At 45.3% G+C, this 20,455-nt stretch overlaps 1 protein-coding gene across 12 annotated transcripts in view; it reads left to right on the top strand.

Annotated features, from left to right (window-relative positions):
- The window catches only part of XRRA1 (X-ray radiation resistance associated 1), a 57,566-nt gene extending 38,601 nt beyond the window's left edge, over nucleotides 1-18,965 (top strand). For 7 of the 12 annotated variants that reach the window (XM_029914510.1, XM_029914506.1, XM_029914507.1 and 4 more), the window contains 9 exons: nucleotides 3,497-3,537; nucleotides 7,025-7,150; nucleotides 10,671-10,764; nucleotides 11,466-11,581; nucleotides 13,510-13,845; nucleotides 16,698-16,896; nucleotides 17,623-17,738; nucleotides 17,957-18,062; nucleotides 18,484-18,965. In XM_029914510.1, coding sequence (XP_029770370.1) covers nucleotides 3,497-3,537; nucleotides 7,025-7,150; nucleotides 10,671-10,764; nucleotides 11,466-11,581; nucleotides 13,510-13,845; nucleotides 16,698-16,896; nucleotides 17,623-17,738; nucleotides 17,957-18,062; nucleotides 18,484-18,734 — 1,385 coding nt within the window. In that variant the 3' untranslated portion in view covers nucleotides 18,735-18,965. The remainder of the gene's footprint in view (nucleotides 1-3,496; nucleotides 3,538-7,024; nucleotides 7,151-10,670; nucleotides 10,765-11,465; nucleotides 11,582-13,509; nucleotides 13,846-16,697; nucleotides 16,897-17,622; nucleotides 17,739-17,956; nucleotides 18,063-18,483) is intronic. The other 5 variants (XM_029914511.1, XM_029914516.1, XM_029914515.1 and 2 more) reach the window with 5 other exon arrangements.
- The last annotated feature ends 1,490 nt before the right edge of the window (nucleotides 18,966-20,455 follow it).

Genomic DNA, 20,455 nt, shown 5'->3' with positions numbered 1-20,455 from the left:
GACTATTGAATGCTGAGAATGAACTGAGGGTTGAGGGGGAGAGGGGAGGGGGGAAGAGAAGTGGTGGTGATGGTGGAGGGCACTTGAGGGGAAGAGCACTGGGTGTTGTATGGAAAACAATTTGACAATAAAATATTATGGAAAAACAAACAAAAAAAAAACAACCTACATAAAGTAAAAATATAGAAATATTGGGTAGATCTTGAATTTTACATGTATATCTCCTTTTAACCACCACCCATATTATAATATAGAGCATTTCCAGCATCCTATTCTGACTTTTGTCACCAAAGACAGGTTTTGCTTGATGTGAACTTTATGAATATGGAATTATACAGCATGAGCTCTTTTGTGTCTAATTTATTTCACTCAACATCATGTCTGTCACATTCATGTTGCATTATTGGTAGCTCACTAATTTTCATTTCTTGTATTCCAAGTTATTTACCCTTTTTACTGTTAATAGACATTTGATGCTATTATGAATAAAGCGACTATAACTTTTATATCTTTTGTAGACTTAAGCACTAATTGTCTATTGGATATATACCCAGGAATGGAATTCAAAAGTATGTTTAACATTATTTAATACTGCGAAGTATTTTTTTCCATAATATTTTATTGTCAAATTGTTTTCCATACAACACCCAGTTGCTAAGTATTTTTCCAACACAGTTGTACCAGTTTTCATCCCCATATTGTAAGCAATTTCACTTCCAATTACTCCATATCCACACAAACACTTGGTAATGTCAGCCTTTTTAATTCTACCTATTTTGGATTAAATAGGTAGAATAAGAACCACCTTATTGTGATTTTAATTTGCATTTTTAAATTATTTTTTTCTTTATTTTAAAGAAAGTGAGTGAGCTTGAGCAAGGTAAGGGGGGGGGGACGAGAGAGAGAGAATCTTTTTAATAATTTATTGTCAAGTTGGTTTCCATAAAACACCCAGTCCTCGTCCCCACGATTGCCCTCCTCCATGCCCATCACCCCCTTTTCCCTTTCCCCCTCCCCCTTCAGCCCTGTTTGTTTTCAGTATTCAAGAGTCGAGAGAGGAAGGGAGAGAGAGAGAGAGAGAGAGAGAGAGAATGAATGAATGAATGAGAATCTTAAGCAGACTCCACGCTCAGCATGGAGACCAATGTGGGGATTGATCCCTTGACCCTGGGATCATGACCTGAGCCAAAATCAAGAGTTATATGCTCAACTGACTGAGCCACCCAGGCACACCAACAAGTTCTGTTTTAATTCTTGGTGTTTTCATTGTCCACAAGACACCCCTGGTTTGCATTTTTTAAGTGACTAAGGATCTTAAGTACCTTTCATATGTTTATGAGTCACTTTGACATCCTCTTTTGGCAGTGCCTGATCAAGTTTTTTGCCTGCAGTTAAATTGGGTTATATGTTCATTTCTTGGTGATATGCTGGAGTTCTTTGTATATACTGGGTAGAAGTCCTTTGTAGATCTATATATTACAAAAATCTTTTTCCAGCCTGTAGCCTGCTTTTTCATGTTTTTAATGGTGAATTTTGATGAATAAAAGTTCTTTATTTTAATGAAGTTCAGTTCAATCTTTAATGGTCAGTTCTTTTTATTTCCTGTTTAAGAATTTTTTGTCTGTCTGAAGCCAGTAAGATACTTTCCTATATTTTGTTCTGGAAGCCTGATTATTTTAGTTCTTACATTTTGGTCTTTGATCTATCTAGAAGTTTTGTATATGATGTGAAGTAGAGTCAAAGTTTACTTTTTTATGTAGATATCTAGTTGACTCAACAGCACTTGTTGAGAAGACTATATCCTTTTCCCCCACTGAGTTGTAAGAGAGGTTTCATGGTAAAGCAGGGTCCGTATATATCTCAATTACTGTAGCTTTTTAATAGGTTTTGGGAACTGGTGGTGGAATTCTCCAGCCATGTTGTTCTTCAAAACTGCTATAACTATTATAAAAACTTTGCATTTGTACGTAAGTTTTAGAATCAGCTTGTCAATTTCCACACAATATCCTGCTGGGATTAAAAAAATTTTTTTTAATATATTTATTTTTGAGACAGAGAGCACAAGTGGGGGAGGGGCAGAGAGAGAGGGAGACCCAGAATCTGAAACAGGCCCCAGGCTCTGAGCTGCCAGCACAGAATTTGATGCAGGGCTCAAACTCATGGACTGAGAGATCATACCCTGAGCCAAAGTCGGACACTTAGCCGACTGAGCCACCCAGGTGCCCCTGGGATTTTGATTAGAATTGCATTGATCCTATAGACCAATTTGGAGAGAATTCATATTTTTACAGTATCGAGTTTTCTAATTTTTTAAACTAGTATATCCCACCATGTTTTAGGTCTTTTAAAATTGTTCTCATCAGTGCTTTGTAGTTTTCTGTGGTGATATCTTGCATATCTTTCATTAGATTTATTCCTACATATTTGATCTTTATGCTATACTTTTTTATATTACATTTCTGCCTGTTTGTTGATAGTACATAGACATTCTGAACTTGTATCCAGTAACCTTCCTAACCTGAGATTATAGACAGAGGATACACGTTCTGGCAGTGTGCTGTAAGTCATCTTTCTAAATATGGCACTGTCTCCCCAGGGGATCACTCTTGAGCAGCCATACTTGCAACGATGGCCCATCTTCTTGCTAACTCCTACTTTGTTTCTTATAAAACTTGTCACCAAATCCTTTCCAGACACTTGTCATAGGAAAATTTATTTGGGCCATGTGGTATTCCACCTGTATTATTGTTTACTTCATTTTCAGGTAACTTTTATTAGTGTAATATCATTAACGTATGGAAGAGGTCGTGTTAGCCAGGGCAGAGGTGAGTAGTTCCTGCACAGGATCCAGTCCAAGAAGATGCTTAGATTTATGGTTGAACTCAGATATTTATTGGCTCATCTCATTCTGATGGTGCCAAGAATGAAATGATTCCACAGTCTTTTCCTTACTATCATGCTGCTGTTTATTCTTAGTATCTCTTCCGGATTCACTGTCTTAATATATTCTATTTCTGCTAACATAGTAGAGTATTTTAAAATTCTTTGACAGAATATCATTTATATACATTTCTTTCTTCTAACACAGTTGGGTTGCCTTCTGATCAATACTGACCACCTGCCCAGTAGTATTGAGGCTAAAAGAGCTCCCACATGCTGCAAAGTCAGAAGGAAGGTCAATGTGGCTGAAATACAGTGAGTGAGGAATAAGATAGCAGGAAATAATATTGGAGAAGTAGACAGGAGCCAGATCAGGCAGGCCCTCAGAGGCCTGGCCAAGGAGTTTGGATTTTATTCTAAGTGCAACTCACTACCTGACAGGTATCACAGCCAGCTCCTCTTCTCTGTTAGCATTAGAGATGCAGACCAATGAGAACCCTTCCGGGGGGGAAGGGGGGGGCCTGCTGTACACAGTGAGTGGGAGACCCAGACCCCAGCCTCCCTTGGGGCAATCCATGCTCTCACCAACCTCTGTTCTGTTTCTCTTTTGTTTCAGAGGTTGTGTTCTCATCCTACCCTGGATTTGCAACCTCTGAGGTAGGAACTGCTTGTTTTATGTTTATGCCCTTGAGTTAAAACATTAATTTTAATAAGCAAAAGTAAGCTAATGAAGCCATGAGAGGCATTTATATATATCACACTGGAGAAGCTCGTTCAGTGAACAGATGTTTACTGAGTGCTTACTGTGTGCCTGGCACTGTGCTGGTCTGTAAACAGACAGTGGTGGACTAGGCAGTCCGGGTCCTGACCTCACAGCCCACAAGCTTGTTTTCACTGTGTTCAGTCATAATGGTTGGAACCTCAAGGGATTAAGCTGGCATTGAAACGTGGCTGCCACCAAGATGAAGCCTGGTGGCTTACTAGTAAGAGCCCCCAAGAGCTAGACTGACCCTTGCCAAATATACTACCATCTGGGATCTAGAAGGCAGCTATGCTCACACTGTACCACCAACACCCAACTGGGATCTAATCCTTGGTGTCATAGGCTTAGATGCTTGATTTTCTTCTGGACAGAAAATTGGTTTTTCTCTCAGGGTTAGACAACCACTAACCAAGCTCATGAGGACTGATGCACTAAATATTGATGGATGCATTTACAATAAGAAGTACAACTATACAGTTAGCCAATCTGCATCCTTGAGAGGCAGCTCAGTACACTCCCTCCCCACAGATAAAACCAGGTGAGAAATTATATCAATTAGCGATTGCCACATAACAAACCAACCAACCCAAGCTGGTCCGCTGGGGCCTAGCTTCATGGACAGCTGGTATAGCTTGGCATCTACATGAAGTATTTATTTTATTTATTTATTTTTTAATTTTTGAGAGACAGTGCGAGCAGGGGAGGGTTAGAGAGAGAGAGATACAGAATCTGAAGCAGGCTTCAGGCTCTGAGCTGTCAGCACAGAGCCCTACGTGGGGCTCAAACCCACGAACCATGAGACCATGACCTGAGCTGAAGCCAGATGTTTAACTGACTGAGCCACCCAGGGGCCCCCATGAAGTATTTATTAAGGACTTCTTTACAACATGGTGGCCTTCAGGTTCCAAGAGAGGGAGGGTGAATTACAAGGCTCTAAAATTCAAATGGTGGCACTTCTGCCACATTCTGTTGGTCACAGCATGTCATAAGTATGATGGTGCAGTACAGTTCTGATTCTAGCTGTCTGGAGGTAGCACAGACCCCACAAGGTAAGGGCACAGTCCCCAACAAGACTGCCCTTATTTCAGGTGCTAGCTGCAAGTTTGGGGGTCCCTGAGCTACCCGCACTAATAAAAAAACTAGCTACAAATTCTGGAGTTCCCACAGCCTTCACAGGTTCAGTAATTTACTAGAACAACTCTTAGAACTCAGGAAAGCACCATCTTTATGATTACAGTTTTACTATAAAAGGTACAAATCAGGACCAGCCAAATGAAAAGACACATTATGTGAGGTCTGGGAGGGTCCCAGATGCAGAATTTCTGTGCCCTCTCATTGTGGAATTAGGGTGTGTCACCCTCCCAGCACATCTGATGTGTTCACCAATCAGGAAGCTCACTCAAGCCTCAGTGTCTAGAGCTTTTATTGGAGTTTCTTTACACAGGCATGACTGATTGAAACATTGGCCACATGATTAAACTTAATCTCTAGCCCCATTCTCCCCTCCCCAGAGGTCAGGCTGGCTCAAAACCCCAACCCTCTAAACACATAGTTATCTTTCAGCCCCCATCCTGAGTCATCTCATGAGCATAAACTCATGTGATCCCAGGGCTCATGAATAACGAAGACATTCCTGTCACTCAGAAAGTTCCAAGAGTTTTGGAAACTCAGTGCTAAGAACCTGGGACAAAGACCAGACAAATTCTTTATTGTATAACAGCCAGTCTAGTTTCAGGAGTGTAGAGTTAGAGACTCCACTTCTGAGTGGGAGAAGCACCAATCTCACACTGCCAAAGGGGAAGGGCATACATATGGCATAGAGGGGCCTGTGGCCATTAGACAGTCTACCACAAAAATCAAAGATAATCAGTAGGTTGGTTGTTCAGTGCCAGATCCCAACTGTGGCATCTGTCAATGTAGAGAGTGCATTAGATGGTTGAGACTTGTAGTGGCCTCTCTCTATAATAGTCCAGTGCATATTCCACAGGGCCAGTCATACCGTCAGGTCAGGACCCGTCAGCCCCTGGACAGTGCTAGATACTCCTGAGCCTCACTGTCTGGCTCTTTCTTTTCTGCGCTGCAGTCTGACTTGGCCCAGCTCACCAGCCTTGCTCCAGGTAGGGAACTGCACAGTGGAAGAGACTGCCCACCAAACCACTATCATTTTTCACTCTGGCCTCTGGCAGATTACATTTGGATCACCCAGAGAGGAGAGTCCTAGAAATTCCCAAGCTCTATCACTGGTTTTTGTTTTGCTCTCACCCATGATTCACCTGTCCCACTCATGTGGCTGTACAAGTTGGAGCCTAGGAGGGCACAAAATACTTGACCCTAAGTAGGTACCCTGCTAATGTTCACTGAATGAAAAAGTAGAATTTAAGTGACTTGCTCAAGATTACACAGCAATTAATGGAGCTTAGAATAGAATCTAGTTCACTTGAACCCAGTTATTAGACCAGCATCTACCCTGTCATTTCCTTTGGTCCCATCTAACTTAAGTTATCAGTGAGTGAACCTAGTTAGGCATGGTTAATCCAGTAATTTCCATTTTCTGCTTAATGAAACATGTTGATTCAGAGGCAGCCTGGGCTGTACTGAAAAAGCATGACTCTGCAAGTGACCCAGATGCACCAGGCCACATTCATGCCCAGAGGCCTGCTTGAAGTCACCCAGGACTTAGCTATTGATTTATCCTGGAATGAAGAGCGTCCATGGTAGGATATGAGTTAGCCCATCAGAGTCAAGTTACTCCTGCTCTCCATCTCTCCTCTAGGAAAAGTCTTTAAAATATTGGGGCACCTGCGTAACTCAGTCGGTTGAGCATCCGACGTTGGCTCAGGTCATGATCTCATGCTCCATGGGTTTGAGCCCTGTGTCAGGCTCTGTGCTGACAACCCAGAGCCTGGAGCCTGCTTTGGATTCTCTGTCTCCCTCTCTCTCTGCCTGTGTCCTGCTCACATTCTGTCTTTGTCTCTCTCTCTCAAAAATAGATGAACATTAAAAAAATTAAAAAATAATAATAATGCAAGCACCTGCCCTTTTGCCATATGCAGAAATTTTAGCCCAACTGTAGAGAAGGGCCATTTCAGAATAAGCTGCTATAGGGCAGAGAGTGAGAGGTGCAGGCAAAAAACCTCTAATGCCTGCACCACTGCTTTATTGTCATTTGGCCTCATAGAACTTGAAACTGGAACTTTGGGTGCCAGAGAATAGCTCATCATGTGACCTCAGCGAACTTGGAACCAGAACTCTGGGCCCTTGGTAACGTCTCCCGTTGTGATCCTAGATACCTCTTTTGGTCAACCCTCTCAAGAATGTCTTGGCAGCATTCAGCTTCTTATCATTGGGACACTTTGACATAGACCTTTTTTTCCTTCTAAGGAAACCAAGGTATGTGCACTTCCTCCCATATTCAAGATTCTTCCCGTGAAGTCACTGAAGGCCAGGAACCAGACGCTGGTCCCGCCCTTTCCAGAGCTGAGGTACCTTAGCCTGGCCTACAACAAGGTGACTCTCTGCTTCTCTGCCTATTTTCTCAGGGGCACAGATGGAACTGTGGGATGCAATCTGCTCTGGCCTGAAGGCCAGCCTTACACTTTCCTGCATTACAGATATGTGGGCTCAGGAATTCTCAGGGTGGGAGAAGTGGAGAGTGTAGGCCAAGGCAGAAGCCCACCCAAGTATTTATTTACTACTTACCACATGCCAGGCTCTATGCTAGATACTTGGGATATAGCTGCACAAAAAAAGATTGAGATTCTTGCCTTTTGGAGCTTGTCACCCATAGGGAAGACTGATACAGCACAAATAGTGTCAGTATAAGCATGCGTAATGCTATGAAGTATATACCTTACCTAATATTTGGGATCAGGGAAGATTCTTGAGAGAGTGGTGCTTAATCAGTTTAATGAGGTGAAGTGTGAGGGAAGAGTGAAGTAAGAAATGTTCTAGCTTAGAGGAATATCAGATGTAAAGTCCATGGGACACAATTAACATGTTTCTCCTACATGTTTTATGTTAACATATTTTTCCAATATCCATGTTCTGTTTGATTTCTGTAAACCCCACCAACTGAGCTCTACTCAAGTCTGAAGCATAGGCAACTTCAAAGGTATTCTGCTTACACTCCTTCTAAGGCAAGCAGTTGCCACAGCCAAATTCTTCAAGTGTTTTCTTCCTAAGAGTTTTATAATTTTAGCTTTGTCATTCAGGTCTTTGATTCATTTTGGGTTAATCTTGATATGTGGTGTGAGATATAAGGGTCAAACCTCATTCTTTTGTATGTGAATATGTAGTTTCCTCAGCACCGTTTATCAAAAAGACTATTCTTTCCCCATTGTATGGTCTTCTCATCCTTGTCAAAAATCAGTGGACCATAGATGTATTATGGGTCCCTCCTTCATTCTTAAAATTAGTCATTTGTGTCTTTTATTTTCTTGATCCAAAAGAGTTAGAAAATATCCCTTTTATTGACTTAAAAAAATAAACTAGCTGCTGGTTTCACTGGATTTCTCTACTTATCTCTTTTCCCATTTCATTAATTTCTGCTCATAACTTGATATCTGTCCTATTCACATGAGTTTAACTTGCTCCTCTTTCTTGTTTCCTATATGGTGTAATTTTAGATCATTTATTTAGACCTTTTTCTTCTTTTTAATATAAGCATATAAAGCTATAAACTTCTCTAAGCACTGTTTTAGCCGCATCCTACAAATTGTAATTTGTGTTTTTATTTTCATTTTGTTAAACTTTTTCAGTCTTTGTTTTGGTTTCGTCTTTTATCCATGGGTTGTTTAGATAGGTGAGATGCTTAATTTGCAAATATATGGAGATCTTCTAGATCTTCTAGATGTCTCATATTTATTATTTCTAATTTAAGTCTGTTGTGGTCAGATAACATAACCTGCAAGATTTCATTCTTCTGACATCTATGGAAACTTGTTGTATGTCCTGTCCTATATGCTATCTTGGTGAATGTTCTCTGCGCACTTAGAAAAAAACGTGTATTCTGCACTTTGGGGGGATAGTGTTCTATAAACATCAGTTATGTTAATGTGGTTGGTAGTATCACTGAGGTCATTTCTGTACTATTGTCTCTCCTTTCTATCAGTTATCGAGAACAGCATGTTAAAATCTCCAGTCATGATTGTGGCTCTGTTTATTTCTCCCTTTAATTCTGTCAGTTTTTGCTTCATGTATTTTGAAGTCTTATTATCACGTACATGAACATTTAGAATTTTTATCTCTACCTGATGCGTTGATCCTTTTATTATTATGACTTGTCTCACTGTGCCTTGAACAAAATTTCTTGTCTTGATATCTGTTTTGTCTGACTTTAAATAGATACATAGCTTTCTTGCTTGCTGTTTGCATAGTCTCTATCAGGCAATTCTGTCTTTTTTCTTGTTAGGAGAGGAGCAATACATATACATTTTCTACATGCTCACTTGAGTTTTTAAATTATATTTTTCTTTATGACAGTTATCACCTATCTTATTATATATATTTTTCTTTATTATTATCAGTTGTCTATTGCCAGAATGTAGGTTTGTTTGAGAGCTAGGACTTCGTTTTGCTTACAACTATTTCCTCATCATCTAGAATAGCACCTGATACATGATAGTTACTCAATAAATTTGTTCGATGAATGAATGATGTTTCAATCATGTCAAGGAATACTTATGTTACCTGAGTTGAAATTAATATCTAGTTTATTAGAGTTACAAATTTTAAAACCAGTTCTCCATTCAAACAGAACTTAAACATCTAGAATATCCACTCAGTAATCTAGTAAGTTTTGTGTCGAAAGTAAAACAATCACTTTAACTCAACCTTTAACTAATATGTACTTAGTTCATAAATTTGACAGATTAAGCTATAATTGCCTTAACCCAATGAAATTGAATAGAAATTTTAAGTTTTCCTTAGAACCGGAGTTTATTTTCACACACCCTGCCTTGTGGCACTAATCACAGCTACAGAATTATCCTCCTTCATGTTACTACTTCTTGAATGCATGTTTCCCACCAGGCAGTGCTCCCTGAGGATAGGAGTTCTAGCCATTTTGCTCATTTCCAACCCAGTGCTTGGCACATGGAGGCGTTCAGTAATACTTATTGATTAGATGATCACAAATGAAAGAGAACGAATAAGTTAATTGCTCAGTGGGCATCTAGTGCTATCCAGTGGAGTTCCAGAGCAAGCCAAACTGAACGGCCCTCTCTCTCGTAGCCCATAGGCCTTATTGTTTTCCTTAGGTCCTGAGTCTGACCTAAGATGCCCAGGCATCTGAAAGGCCACCGCCCCACTCTTGGCTCCTCTGATACTGTTCTGTTGCTAATAGATACCCTCCCTAAGGATATTCCAGCCACTCTGCTCAACAGAAGTTGGGTATTTTTTTGCCCTTGAGAGCCTGGACTCATGGGGACAGAACAGCCTCTGGGCCACAGATAGCCATGAGGTCCTTACTGGCTCTGCTTATCCTTTAGATGAATGGGTCCCCCTGACTGACTGCCCTCTGTCCCTCCCCAGATCAGTGCCCAGGACAGGCCTTAATGAAAGACACTATCAGGAGTGCTGTCCACAGATTGAGGTGTGTAGAAGTTGCACTGAGGAAGGTGAAGTGTCAGACAGATTGTATACTGAAGTCCGATCAATGCCCTGCCAAGCTTCCAGAGTCCTTGTGAGACAAGTGTTACATGTGTTTGTTCCTGTTTTGTCACCAACATCTTCATTACTTGGTCTGAGCTACATTTCCAGTGTGGAGCAGGAAAGGAAAATAGTACTTAACTTTCAAACAAGAAACCATGATGTGGAATTTTGGACAAGAGGGGCTGGGTCCTCTGGATGTGAACAGATGGCCTTGCAGGGACAGATGCTGCCCGGCACTGAGTCTGAGCACAGCAGCATCACTAACCCAGCTTCACCTTGGCCTTAGCAAGCATGCAGCCCTACAGTGTGGGGCCCAGCAGCGCCTGGGCAGAGGTGGGGCAGCGTTGACCTGAGCTGTCCCCCACATTCCTTTCAGATCGCGAAGGAAGATGCCATCCTGCCAGTAGCTCTCTTCCCGTCTCTCTGTGAGCTCATCTTTCATAACAACCCTCTGGTGGCCCATACACGAGGTATGGTGCCCGCAAGGCCGCACCCCTGTCCCGGTGCCCAGGGGAGTGTGGGCACCCTTAGCCCCACCTCATCGATGCTCAGCCCTGGGCTTTTTAGGGATGGAGAGAACCGCAGATACTGCTGAGCACCTGCTCTGTACCAGCTCACCTGACAGCAGCCCTGTGAGGCAGGCATCACCATCCCCATGCACAGTGAAGGAAGCTGAGTACCCAGGAGGTTATGATTTAATCAAAGTCCCACAGCAAGAAAAGAGGCAGAGCTGGGAATGGAATACAGAATTATCTGGATCCTGCATGAGATCTTTAAGTGACACTGCTTTGTAGAGCAGGTCTGCTGTGACCTCATTTCCTACTTCCCAGGCTCTATACCCCTCCCCACCCAGAGCATCCTGGGTACAGTGGGTGCTGCATTAGCAGCTGCATCTTACTGGTACTTTAGAATCCTGGGTCCTGGAGTGACACCAGCAGAGTTCTCATTCTTGCTTTGCACTGTACTTGTTATTTGGGCAAATTTCTTAACCTGTCTGTGCCTCAGTTTCCTCATGTATTGAATGGGAATAATATAGGTACCTACCTCCTGTGGTTGGTCCTAAAATGAAGTAAGTTAATACATGTCCAGCAGTTTGAACAGTGCTGGATACATAATAAGCCCCCAGTAAATTTCCGCTAATAGTAATCTCACTTCCCCATCGTGGCTCCAGGGGTTCCTCCACTGCTGAAAAGCTTCCTCCAGGAGCGCCTGGGAATCCACTTGATTCGAAGGAAGATAGTAAAGGCTAAGCATCATATTTTGATGCCTCGGAAGAAGTCGTGGAAGGTAAGATTGAAGGGCAGGACTGCCGTGCCCAGAGGAAATGGGGAGGGAGAACCCTTTCCTATTCATAGATTCCTTCCCTTAGTCTGTAGCAGTGGCATTGTCTTCTCCTTTCCATGTCTGTTACATACAGACACGTCTAGATGGGACAAAATAGTCACAGGGACCCAGGTGTCAGAGTACGGAGAAGCTGTGAACGTCATGGAGCCCTAATGCCCTACTTTTACAGAGAAACTGAGGCCCTGAGAAGGAGCTGTGGAGAAGTGGGTGAGAAATCAGTCTGAAGACCCAGGGATGAGACTGGCTTTGTCACTTTCCACAGCCACCTGGACTTGGGCAAGAGCTTCACTTTCTGAGCTTCAGCTTCTCAACTCCAAGCCTCTCTGAGCAGCTGAGAGGACTGGATGAAGCAACAGATACAAAAATATGTTATAGGGGTGCCTGGCTGGCTCAGTCGGTAAAGCATGCAACTCTTGATCTTGGAGTTGTGAGTTTGAGTCCCAAGTTGCATGTAGATATTACTTCAAAATAAAATCTTTTTGGGGTGCCTGGGTGGCTCAGTCAATTAAGCATCCGACTTCAGCTTAGGTCATGATCTCAGTCTGTGGTTTGAGCCCCACGTCGGGCTCTGTGCTGACAGCTTGGAGCCTGGAGCCTGCTTCAGATTCTGTGACTCCCTCTCTGCTCCTCCCCTGCTCAGTCTGTCTCTCTCCCTCTCAAAATAAAATAGAGACATAAAAATTTCTTTTAAATAAATAAAATCTTTTTAAAAAATATTATAACCCCCAAGCCCTTGTCCGTGCAAGTAATAGCCACCTATAGGAGTCATGGATGATTGAGCCAAACCTAGAATACACATCTTGTGCCTCTGCCTCAGGAAGCATTTCCTTATGTTGAGAGCAGTCCACTCCCCTAGCCAGTGGTCTTAGAATTGCCTTCTGGGATGCCATAAAGTCAGTCATATCCATTCCTCAGTTGAAGGATTGCAGAAATTTATGTGATATGTTTCCCCTCCTGAACTTCAGCCTTCCTATAGCTCTAAAAGCTGGATCGGGCATTACTGGTCCCTAAAGTTAAATACAGTTATTCCCTTTCTATCCCCTCTGAAGCCTGTCTGTCTGTCCAGCCAAGCTCTATTCTGGAGCCCTAGATCAGAGCCAAATTAAAAGCTGGAAAGAGACAGAAATTCAAAAGGTTTCCATCATATTCCTCTTGTTTGTTGCCTCCTCTAAGGATCAGACTACCTTGTTCCCATCAGCCAGTAGAGTGAGCCAGATGCTAAGTATATGATCCTCTCCCTCCAAGGTGATGGGCTTTTGCTAATTAAGGAAGCTGAGAATTTCAATAGAAAAGAAGTTATTTCCTTAGTTCTGAACCCTGAGAGAGACTTGCCTTATGAAACTTCATTTAAGGTATGGGGACTAGCATCCTGAAAGGGCCTGGTGCTGCTGCCTTCCAGAAAGTGCAGGACCATCTCCCACAGGCTTTCCTAAAAGTCCCTGAGGAAAGTCAAGTGCACGGTGTTAAACATTGACCAGAAGAATGAGGCTATTGAGAGCCAGAGTGATATGATCAGGGATGCAGAATGATGCCCAGAGCCCAGGATGGAAATTAGGTAGTCCAGACTTAACCACCAAATCATTCTGTGACCTTGGGTAAGGCGTTTTACCTCTCTTCCTTGAGCCCCAGTTTCCTCTTTTATAAAATAAAGATAATTATTTACTGGGTAGTTGGAGGTGTAAATAAAGCAACATCCATCATGTACCCGGCACACTGTAGATGCTCAGTTAGTGTGATTTTGCTCCCTCCCTCCCCCTTGGAGTCTCACCCAGTCCTCTGATCACTGTACCAAATGGCCTTAGGCTGGTGAGGTCCAGGAGGGAGAGACTCTTATTAGGAAGAAAAACAATCCAGCCTTTCTCCCATGACAGGTGAAAACCCAAGTTCCAAAGGTGCCAAAGCAGCCTCTGATTCTCCATCACCTATGCGTGCCCACGACCAAGTCTCCCTCAAAGGAGATACCAGAGTCTGAGGCAGAGCTGACTCAAGAGCTGTCCACCACCAGAAGCAGTCCTCTGGAGCCAGAGAAAGGCAAGGGCCTTTCCTTGTCCCACCAGCCCTTCGTGCCGCTGCCTTCCATCTGCTCTGATTCTACTGTGCATGGTGAAGAGGCCACGTCCCACCAGAGCAACAGACCTGGCCACCTCAGCCCAGAGCACCTGTCAGATGAGGACACCAAGAGCATAGAGTCCATATTCTTGACCCAGGTACCTGGATCCCCCTGCCTCATTCCTAGCTCCCAGAGGCTCCTGTACCACCTTTGTGTAGCTGGGTTGCTGCAGGCAGCCGGAAGCAAGCACAGGGCAGGTCTGGAAACCACAAGGAAGCACCCCTGGCAAGACCTGCAGGCTCTAAGCCAAGGCCTCCAGTGGGTACCCAAAGGGACAAGCCATGGTCCTGTGGCACAGACAGCATCTGGAGTCTGGCTGGGGCATGGTTCTGACTAGTTTTTCAGAAGGGCTTGCTGCTGCCTCTCCCTGTCTGCATAAGTCACGTCGCTTCTGATGCTGTCTCTGAATCCTGGGCATACAGATTGCTGAGACACAGGTCCTCAAGATGTCCTCAGTCTTATGGGGTTTGGAGCATAGGAACAATGCATTCAGTCAGTGCCAAGACAGGAAAACCCAAAGGCTGGGAGCCTGGATGAAAGAGGCTCCCACACCAGGACGGCTCCTGAAAGAGGTTCTGATAAGATGAGCTTTGTGAGTAGGCAGTAACAAGGTGCAAACCTGGGCAGGAAGAGCATTCTGGGCAGAGCGAGCAACACGAAGGAGGCTGCAGAAGAAAGAAATTAAAATGGTATGTGCAGAAACCACAAATGGTCAGTGTCTGAGTGGCAGAAGAGTGACATGTAGGAAAAGGGAAATAGGAGGTGGAGGCGTTGGCGAGGCCTCCTTGAACTTTATTATTGTACCATTGCCTTTCCTCACTTCCCTACCTCCAGTCTTTCCCCTCCAATATTCCAGATCTTTCCAAGATGTGCATCCATACATTTATGTCTGACTCTGTCCATCCATCTTATTCTACAGATGACTTACAGTGGCATACAAATGTATACAGTATAAAAGTATCTTTATCAACTATATCAGAACTTTTAGAACAAAGTATAAATAAATATTTTTAAGTGAACTTGAGAAAGTTGAATGAAAGGAAAATACGGACAGGAGAGGAAATTCAAGTCCCAGGATAGTTCTGTCACTCTAACCTGTTCATTTTGCACGGCTGCTCTTGTAACAGTGGGATACTGCAAAATGCAATTCTAAGCTTCCTAGGAGCCAAAGTAGGACAATCAACTGTGAGTCACCATGACTGAAAAGGCTTTATTTTCCCCCTTGTCACACTGCCCAGACTGTGACCTCCAGTGCAGTGTTGAGTAGCAGTGGCAAGAGCAGACAGGTCTTATTCCTGATCTTAAGGGGGGAACCTTTCCATCTCTCACCATTAATTCTGATGTTAGTTGTGGGTTTTTATTAATGTCCTAGATCAGACTGAGGAAGTTTCTTTCTATTCCTAGTTTGTTGAGTGTGGTTTTGTTTTGTTTTTTTTAATCACAAAGGGGTGTTAAGACTTTACCGAATGCTTTTTCTGTGTCTACTGAAATGATCATGTGGGTTTTGTCCTTTATCGGTTGAAATGGTGAATCACAGTAATTGATTTCCAGTTGTCTAACCCTTGTAAACCAAGGGTAAATACCACTTGATCATGGCATATAATCCCTTTTTATATTATTTATACTTTGTATCCTTATTTGTTATTTTTGGGGTGTTAGTATTTTTTGAGGATTTCTGTGTTATGTTCATAGGAATGTTGGTCTGTATTGTCCTTTTGTGATGTCTTTCCTTAGTTTTGGTTTTCACGTAATATTGACCTCCGAGAATGAGTTGGGAGTATTTCCCTTTCTCCTAATTTTTGAAAGAGTTTGTGAAGGATTGGTGTTAATTCTTTAAATGTTTGATACAGGACTGCCTGAGTGGCTCAATTGAGTGTTTAGTTCTTGATTTTGGCTCAGGTCATGATCCCAAGGTCATAAGATCGAGGCCCACATCAGGCTCCAAGCTGAGATTCTCTTTCTCTCTCTCTATCCCTCCCTCGCTTGTGTGTGTGCTGGGCTCTCTCTCTCTCAAATTAAAAAAAAAAAAAACTGTTTGGTAGTTTTCACTGGTGAAGCCATCTTGTCCTTGGCTTTTCTTTGTGAGAATTATTTCAATTACTAATTCAGTCTCTACTTGTTACAGGTCTATTCAGATTTTCTATTTCTCTTTAGCCACAAGCTTTAATGAAGGGTATAAAACCTTCGTGGTTTTCTTACAAAACCATTAGAGTAGGCTAAAAACAGGAGTTCAGTGTTCCCTCACCCCCTTCAAACTCCTTTGTGGCTTGCCATAGTGAGGATAAAGAAAATACAAATAAAAACAAGGGGCCCAGTCAGTTAAGCATCCAACTTTGGCTCAGGTCATGATCTCATGGTTTATGGGTTTGAGTCCTGCATTGGGCTCTCTGCTGTCAGCATGGAACCCACTTTGGATTCTCTGTCCCCTCTCTCAAAATAAACGTTTTTTATAAATACAGAAAACAAACCCCATCAGGTTGGCTTTTAAAAGTTCTTCCCGATCTAAGGCCTCCTTACTGCTCCAGTTGCCTATCTCTTCACAGTAACCCCAATAATACCAATTTGGAACTCCCCCAAATACACCTTACAGGGTCTTATCTGTGGGGCTCAGCCCCCACTATTCCTTGCCTACAGTAGTCCTCTCTCTTCATCACCTGTAGCCCACCCAACTCCCCACCGTGCCTGGGGAGGGCTCTCCTGCTTCTTCAAGACTCAGCGCAGGTTAGGGCATCTCCCCCTCCAGGGAGCTTCCGAGCCACCCCCCAGCCGGAGGGAGGGCTCCCTTCTCCTACTGCACTTACCAAGGTGCATGGTCACTGCCTGCTTTGGTATCTGCCTCTTCTCACCCAGTCTTGGTTCTTGCTCTTAACAGGGCCCAGCATGGGGACCCACACAGAGCTTATACTTGCATGTGTTAATGGAATGAATATGTTTTTCTTTTGGGCACAGGTGAGTGGGCTGCCTTCCTCCATCCGTCAGAAGGATGATTCAGCCATGAAGGAGGAAGAGCAAAGACCACCCCGCACAGCTCCCAGAGAGGTAAAGAGGGCTTGGAGGAAGCTCCCAACTGCCTCCCTCCCCAGCAAGTACCATGGCTACGAGGAGTTGCTGACAGCCAAGCCTGATCCAGCCTTTATTGAGCCAAAGGGTATGTGAGGAGAATGGCTGCAGGGCAAGGGGCCCTCTTCGCAACCCGGAGCAAGTCAGGGCAAGGCTAATGCCTCATTTCCAGACCCGATGCTGTCCTCTGTCTCAGTGTCTATCAGAGGGCCCCTGACGGTGTCCTGGTTTGGAGCCTTACATATCAAGACCCCTGGTCTGTTCCGAGATTCTAGTCAGTCCAGGCCCAGCTGCTCTCGTTGAAGTGTCTCCAGGAAGGGTTTGATGAACAGACACCCAGACTGGCCAGATTCCTGAGTTCCTTCCCAGCCGAGTTCTAAATTGAACATCCAAAATCCTCTCAATGTGACTTGATGCAAGGGGGGTGGTGCTCCCTTGGAGCCCCTTATTTCAGACTGATGTGTTAGTAGGATTTGTGCTCTCAGAGGAACTAGCACTCGGCTGTGCTCTCCTGGGTGCCAGTCCCTGTGGCGTAACCTACTGTTTAATGAGTTTACGTTGGGGTCATTCCTTCTCTCCATCCCGGTGCTACTTTTCCCTTAGGATCTGTGCACAAAGGGGACAGTTATTCAGGGGATGGATGGAGGAGGTCTGGGCACTGCAGCAGATCAGGGAGAGATGGAGCAGTGTGTTCCTGGGGCCTCTCCAATCCTTCCACCCAGGCTGCTGTGAGACTGGGGAATGAGGAAGTGGGAGGAGGCATTCAGTAGGTGGAGATGGGGCGCCAGGACCCAGTCGTGCCTTTTTGCCTTAGGAATCCAGAAGAACACACAGGCCCTGCAGTACATGCTGAAGCACCCGCTGCTGTGCCACTCCTCCAAGCCCAGGCTTGACACTCCTCAGAAACACTACGTTCCCAAGGAGAAACGGGTAAATGTGTAAACACCACCTTGTTGATGTGCCAGTGGCTTCTCAGGACCCCCCCCCCCCTCGTAGAGATGTGGCTGTCACCTCAGGACCTTCCGAGAGCTGTGCTTTCCCAGTGCCCCCAAGTGCCCTCCCACTTGTTGCTACATCTGTATGAGGGGGTGTGGTCAGGAGAAGCAGAGCACTGGACTGGGGTGACAGGTTCTGTTACCTTGTGTTAGGCCCAGAGGATTCCCCTTCCACCCCCACGGAAGACTCGAGCCCAGCTGCTGGATGACATCCTCATTCGCATGCGGGATCCCCGGAGTATTACAGAGGCTCCACTAGGTACAGCTGTGCCCACCCAGTCCCCATCCTCAGGGGCCAGTTTACTCATCTGCTGGTTGGAGGCAGCTGGCATGGACATGTCAGAGCAGGAAGGGCCCCTTAGCATCTGCCCTGGCCCGTCCCCATGTGCAGCTGGAGACGCTGGGGCCTGGAGTGAGGCAGGGAGTTGACCTGGAGTCACACAGCATGTTATAGACAAGAACTAAGGATTAAGATATAATCCGTAGGGGACATCACTGGCTGCCTATACCCCAAGCTGGGGAGGCCATTTTCAGTCCCCATAACCTCCTCCTTTCACACTGTCCCATTCTCTGGGGCGGTTGAGTCGGGGGGAAGTCTGGACACAGACACAGTCTCCACTGCTTCAGGCTAGGTGGGACCCAGAGCGACTTTGGTGTCTCTTGGACTTCTCTCCCTGCAGGAGCTGTCCTGCGCCAGCGGACTGAGCAGAGGCTGGTGAACCAGAAGCAATACCTGGAGGCCAAGCGGCTGCTGAAGGAGTTTCAGGCACGCTACCGGCAGCTGCTGCGCTGCTCACTCCGGAAGGTGTTCAGGGCCACAGCGCCACCCCTGGGCCGCCCAGCACTCAACAAGGGCCAGCCTAGATTTGGCCACTTCAAGTTCACGGATGAGTTCTGCCAGGGTCCCACGGCCAGTGACTCAAAAGGCTAAGTACTGCACACAGGGCCATGCGCGCTGCCCAGCCTGTGCCTCACACCCTCCCTGAAGGCTCTGCGCCCTGGACTGCACCTTGGGGCTGGGTGCACCAGGTGCAGGCCTCAGACCTTGGCTTGGTCTCACTCACTGGCCACAGAGAGTGGGGAACTGGTCAGGACCTCCCCTCCCCGGGCCGGAAAGACCCGATGCCTGGCCCAGCAGCAATAAAGAGTTATGTGCATAGAGCAAGGTAGTCCGCGTGCTTTCTTGTAGATCACCGTGCTGCCGTGCTGGAGGAGCTCCCAGCTGACGCACACGTCCTTTAGGAAACCTGCCCGAGTCACTATGTCCAACAGAGCTGCGGTCGGCACTGGGCTGAAAAACAAGGGGGTTGATGGAACAGAGAAGCAGCACAGACTCAGAGAAGTGAACTCACCCATCCATAGCCAAGAAAGTGTATGTGGGTTGCTGGGGTAGGGGCAAAACTGAGGCCTCCAGGCCCCAGAAAAGTTGTGTTTGTTGTTGTTGTTTATGGGGCCGCTTTTTAAATTTTGAGGGCAAATGGAGAGGAGGGGGAAGAGGGCTGGGAAGTCCCTTGTCAGATAGCTATGGCCACAAAGTTGGGACAGGCTGAGGGGAGGACCTACATGGAGTTTCCTAAGGTCTTCTCATCCAGGACACAAGCTGAAGTCCCACATGAAAACACTGTGGCTCTAAACTAGATGCTGGGGCGGGGCAAAGTCAGCCCGGGTCACAGTAAACTGGTTCTGGCCACAGCAGCCTGTGGGGCAGTGCCCCGTAGTCACCATCTGCTCCACAGGTGGATCTAGCGAAGGCCACTGGCGCTGAACTCCAGAGATGTGCATTTGGGAATGGACACGGAGTGTGACCTAGTCTCCTGGGCCACTTTGCTGCTGAGGCTACTCTCCTGAGGGAACCTACAATTCAGACCTGGGGAGCAGGCTTGCAGTTCCCAGGGCCCAGGAATTGGTGGCACAAGGATTGAGGCTCCTAAACAAGGCACAAACTCCTACAACTTCAGTTGCAGGTAAGGTAATTACTGAGATCTAATCTTATCTTGCAGCCACAGGTCTGACAGAAGCATGGTGGAGTGTCTGCTGTATTGTGACTGTGAGACTCTGTTAGGACACGAAATAGCTTTACTATCATGCTTGGCCACACAGTCTCATACATGTGGCCAGTTACATGCTTACACCTAGCTGTGGTCATACCAGATGCACACGTCCACACTCACAGAAGTCACATACAGTCACGTACACATATCTAGTTACAGAGGCCGTTACATCACACTTGACACAGGCATCTGGACAGATAAATGTAATACAGAGCCACCCACGGTGGCACTCACATGCAAGGTGTGTTGCTGACTCCCTACCTTGGGTCTCCCAGGGCCCAAACCCCCGCTTCTCCTAATGTTAGGAAGGAGGTTCCACCCCAACACTTACAGTGTAAGCCTTGCTAGGATCCAGTTCTGGAGAAATGGACTGCACCTGATTTCAGCCAGAAACATGATCAAACCACAGGCCCCCAGGCTTGAAAGGCTCCTGGGAACATCCTATCCCAGCCTCAAGACAGGAAGCCTCTTGCGGTTCCCCTAACAGATCCTTCAGCTCCTTCCTGCATCTCTAGTGACAGGGAACTAACTCCCTCCAAAGGCTGTCCCTTCCTTTGTTGGGAAAGCTATCGGACAGTTCTAACCACTGGGCTAAGCTGGG

This window comes from Suricata suricatta, chromosome 11, assembly GCF_006229205.1.
Source record: "Suricata suricatta isolate VVHF042 chromosome 11, meerkat_22Aug2017_6uvM2_HiC, whole genome shotgun sequence".
NCBI classification, from domain to species: domain Eukaryota; kingdom Metazoa; phylum Chordata; class Mammalia; order Carnivora; family Herpestidae; genus Suricata; species Suricata suricatta.
Note: the sequence above shows the minus strand (reverse complement) of the source record. Positions and strands in the feature narration are given on the sequence as shown.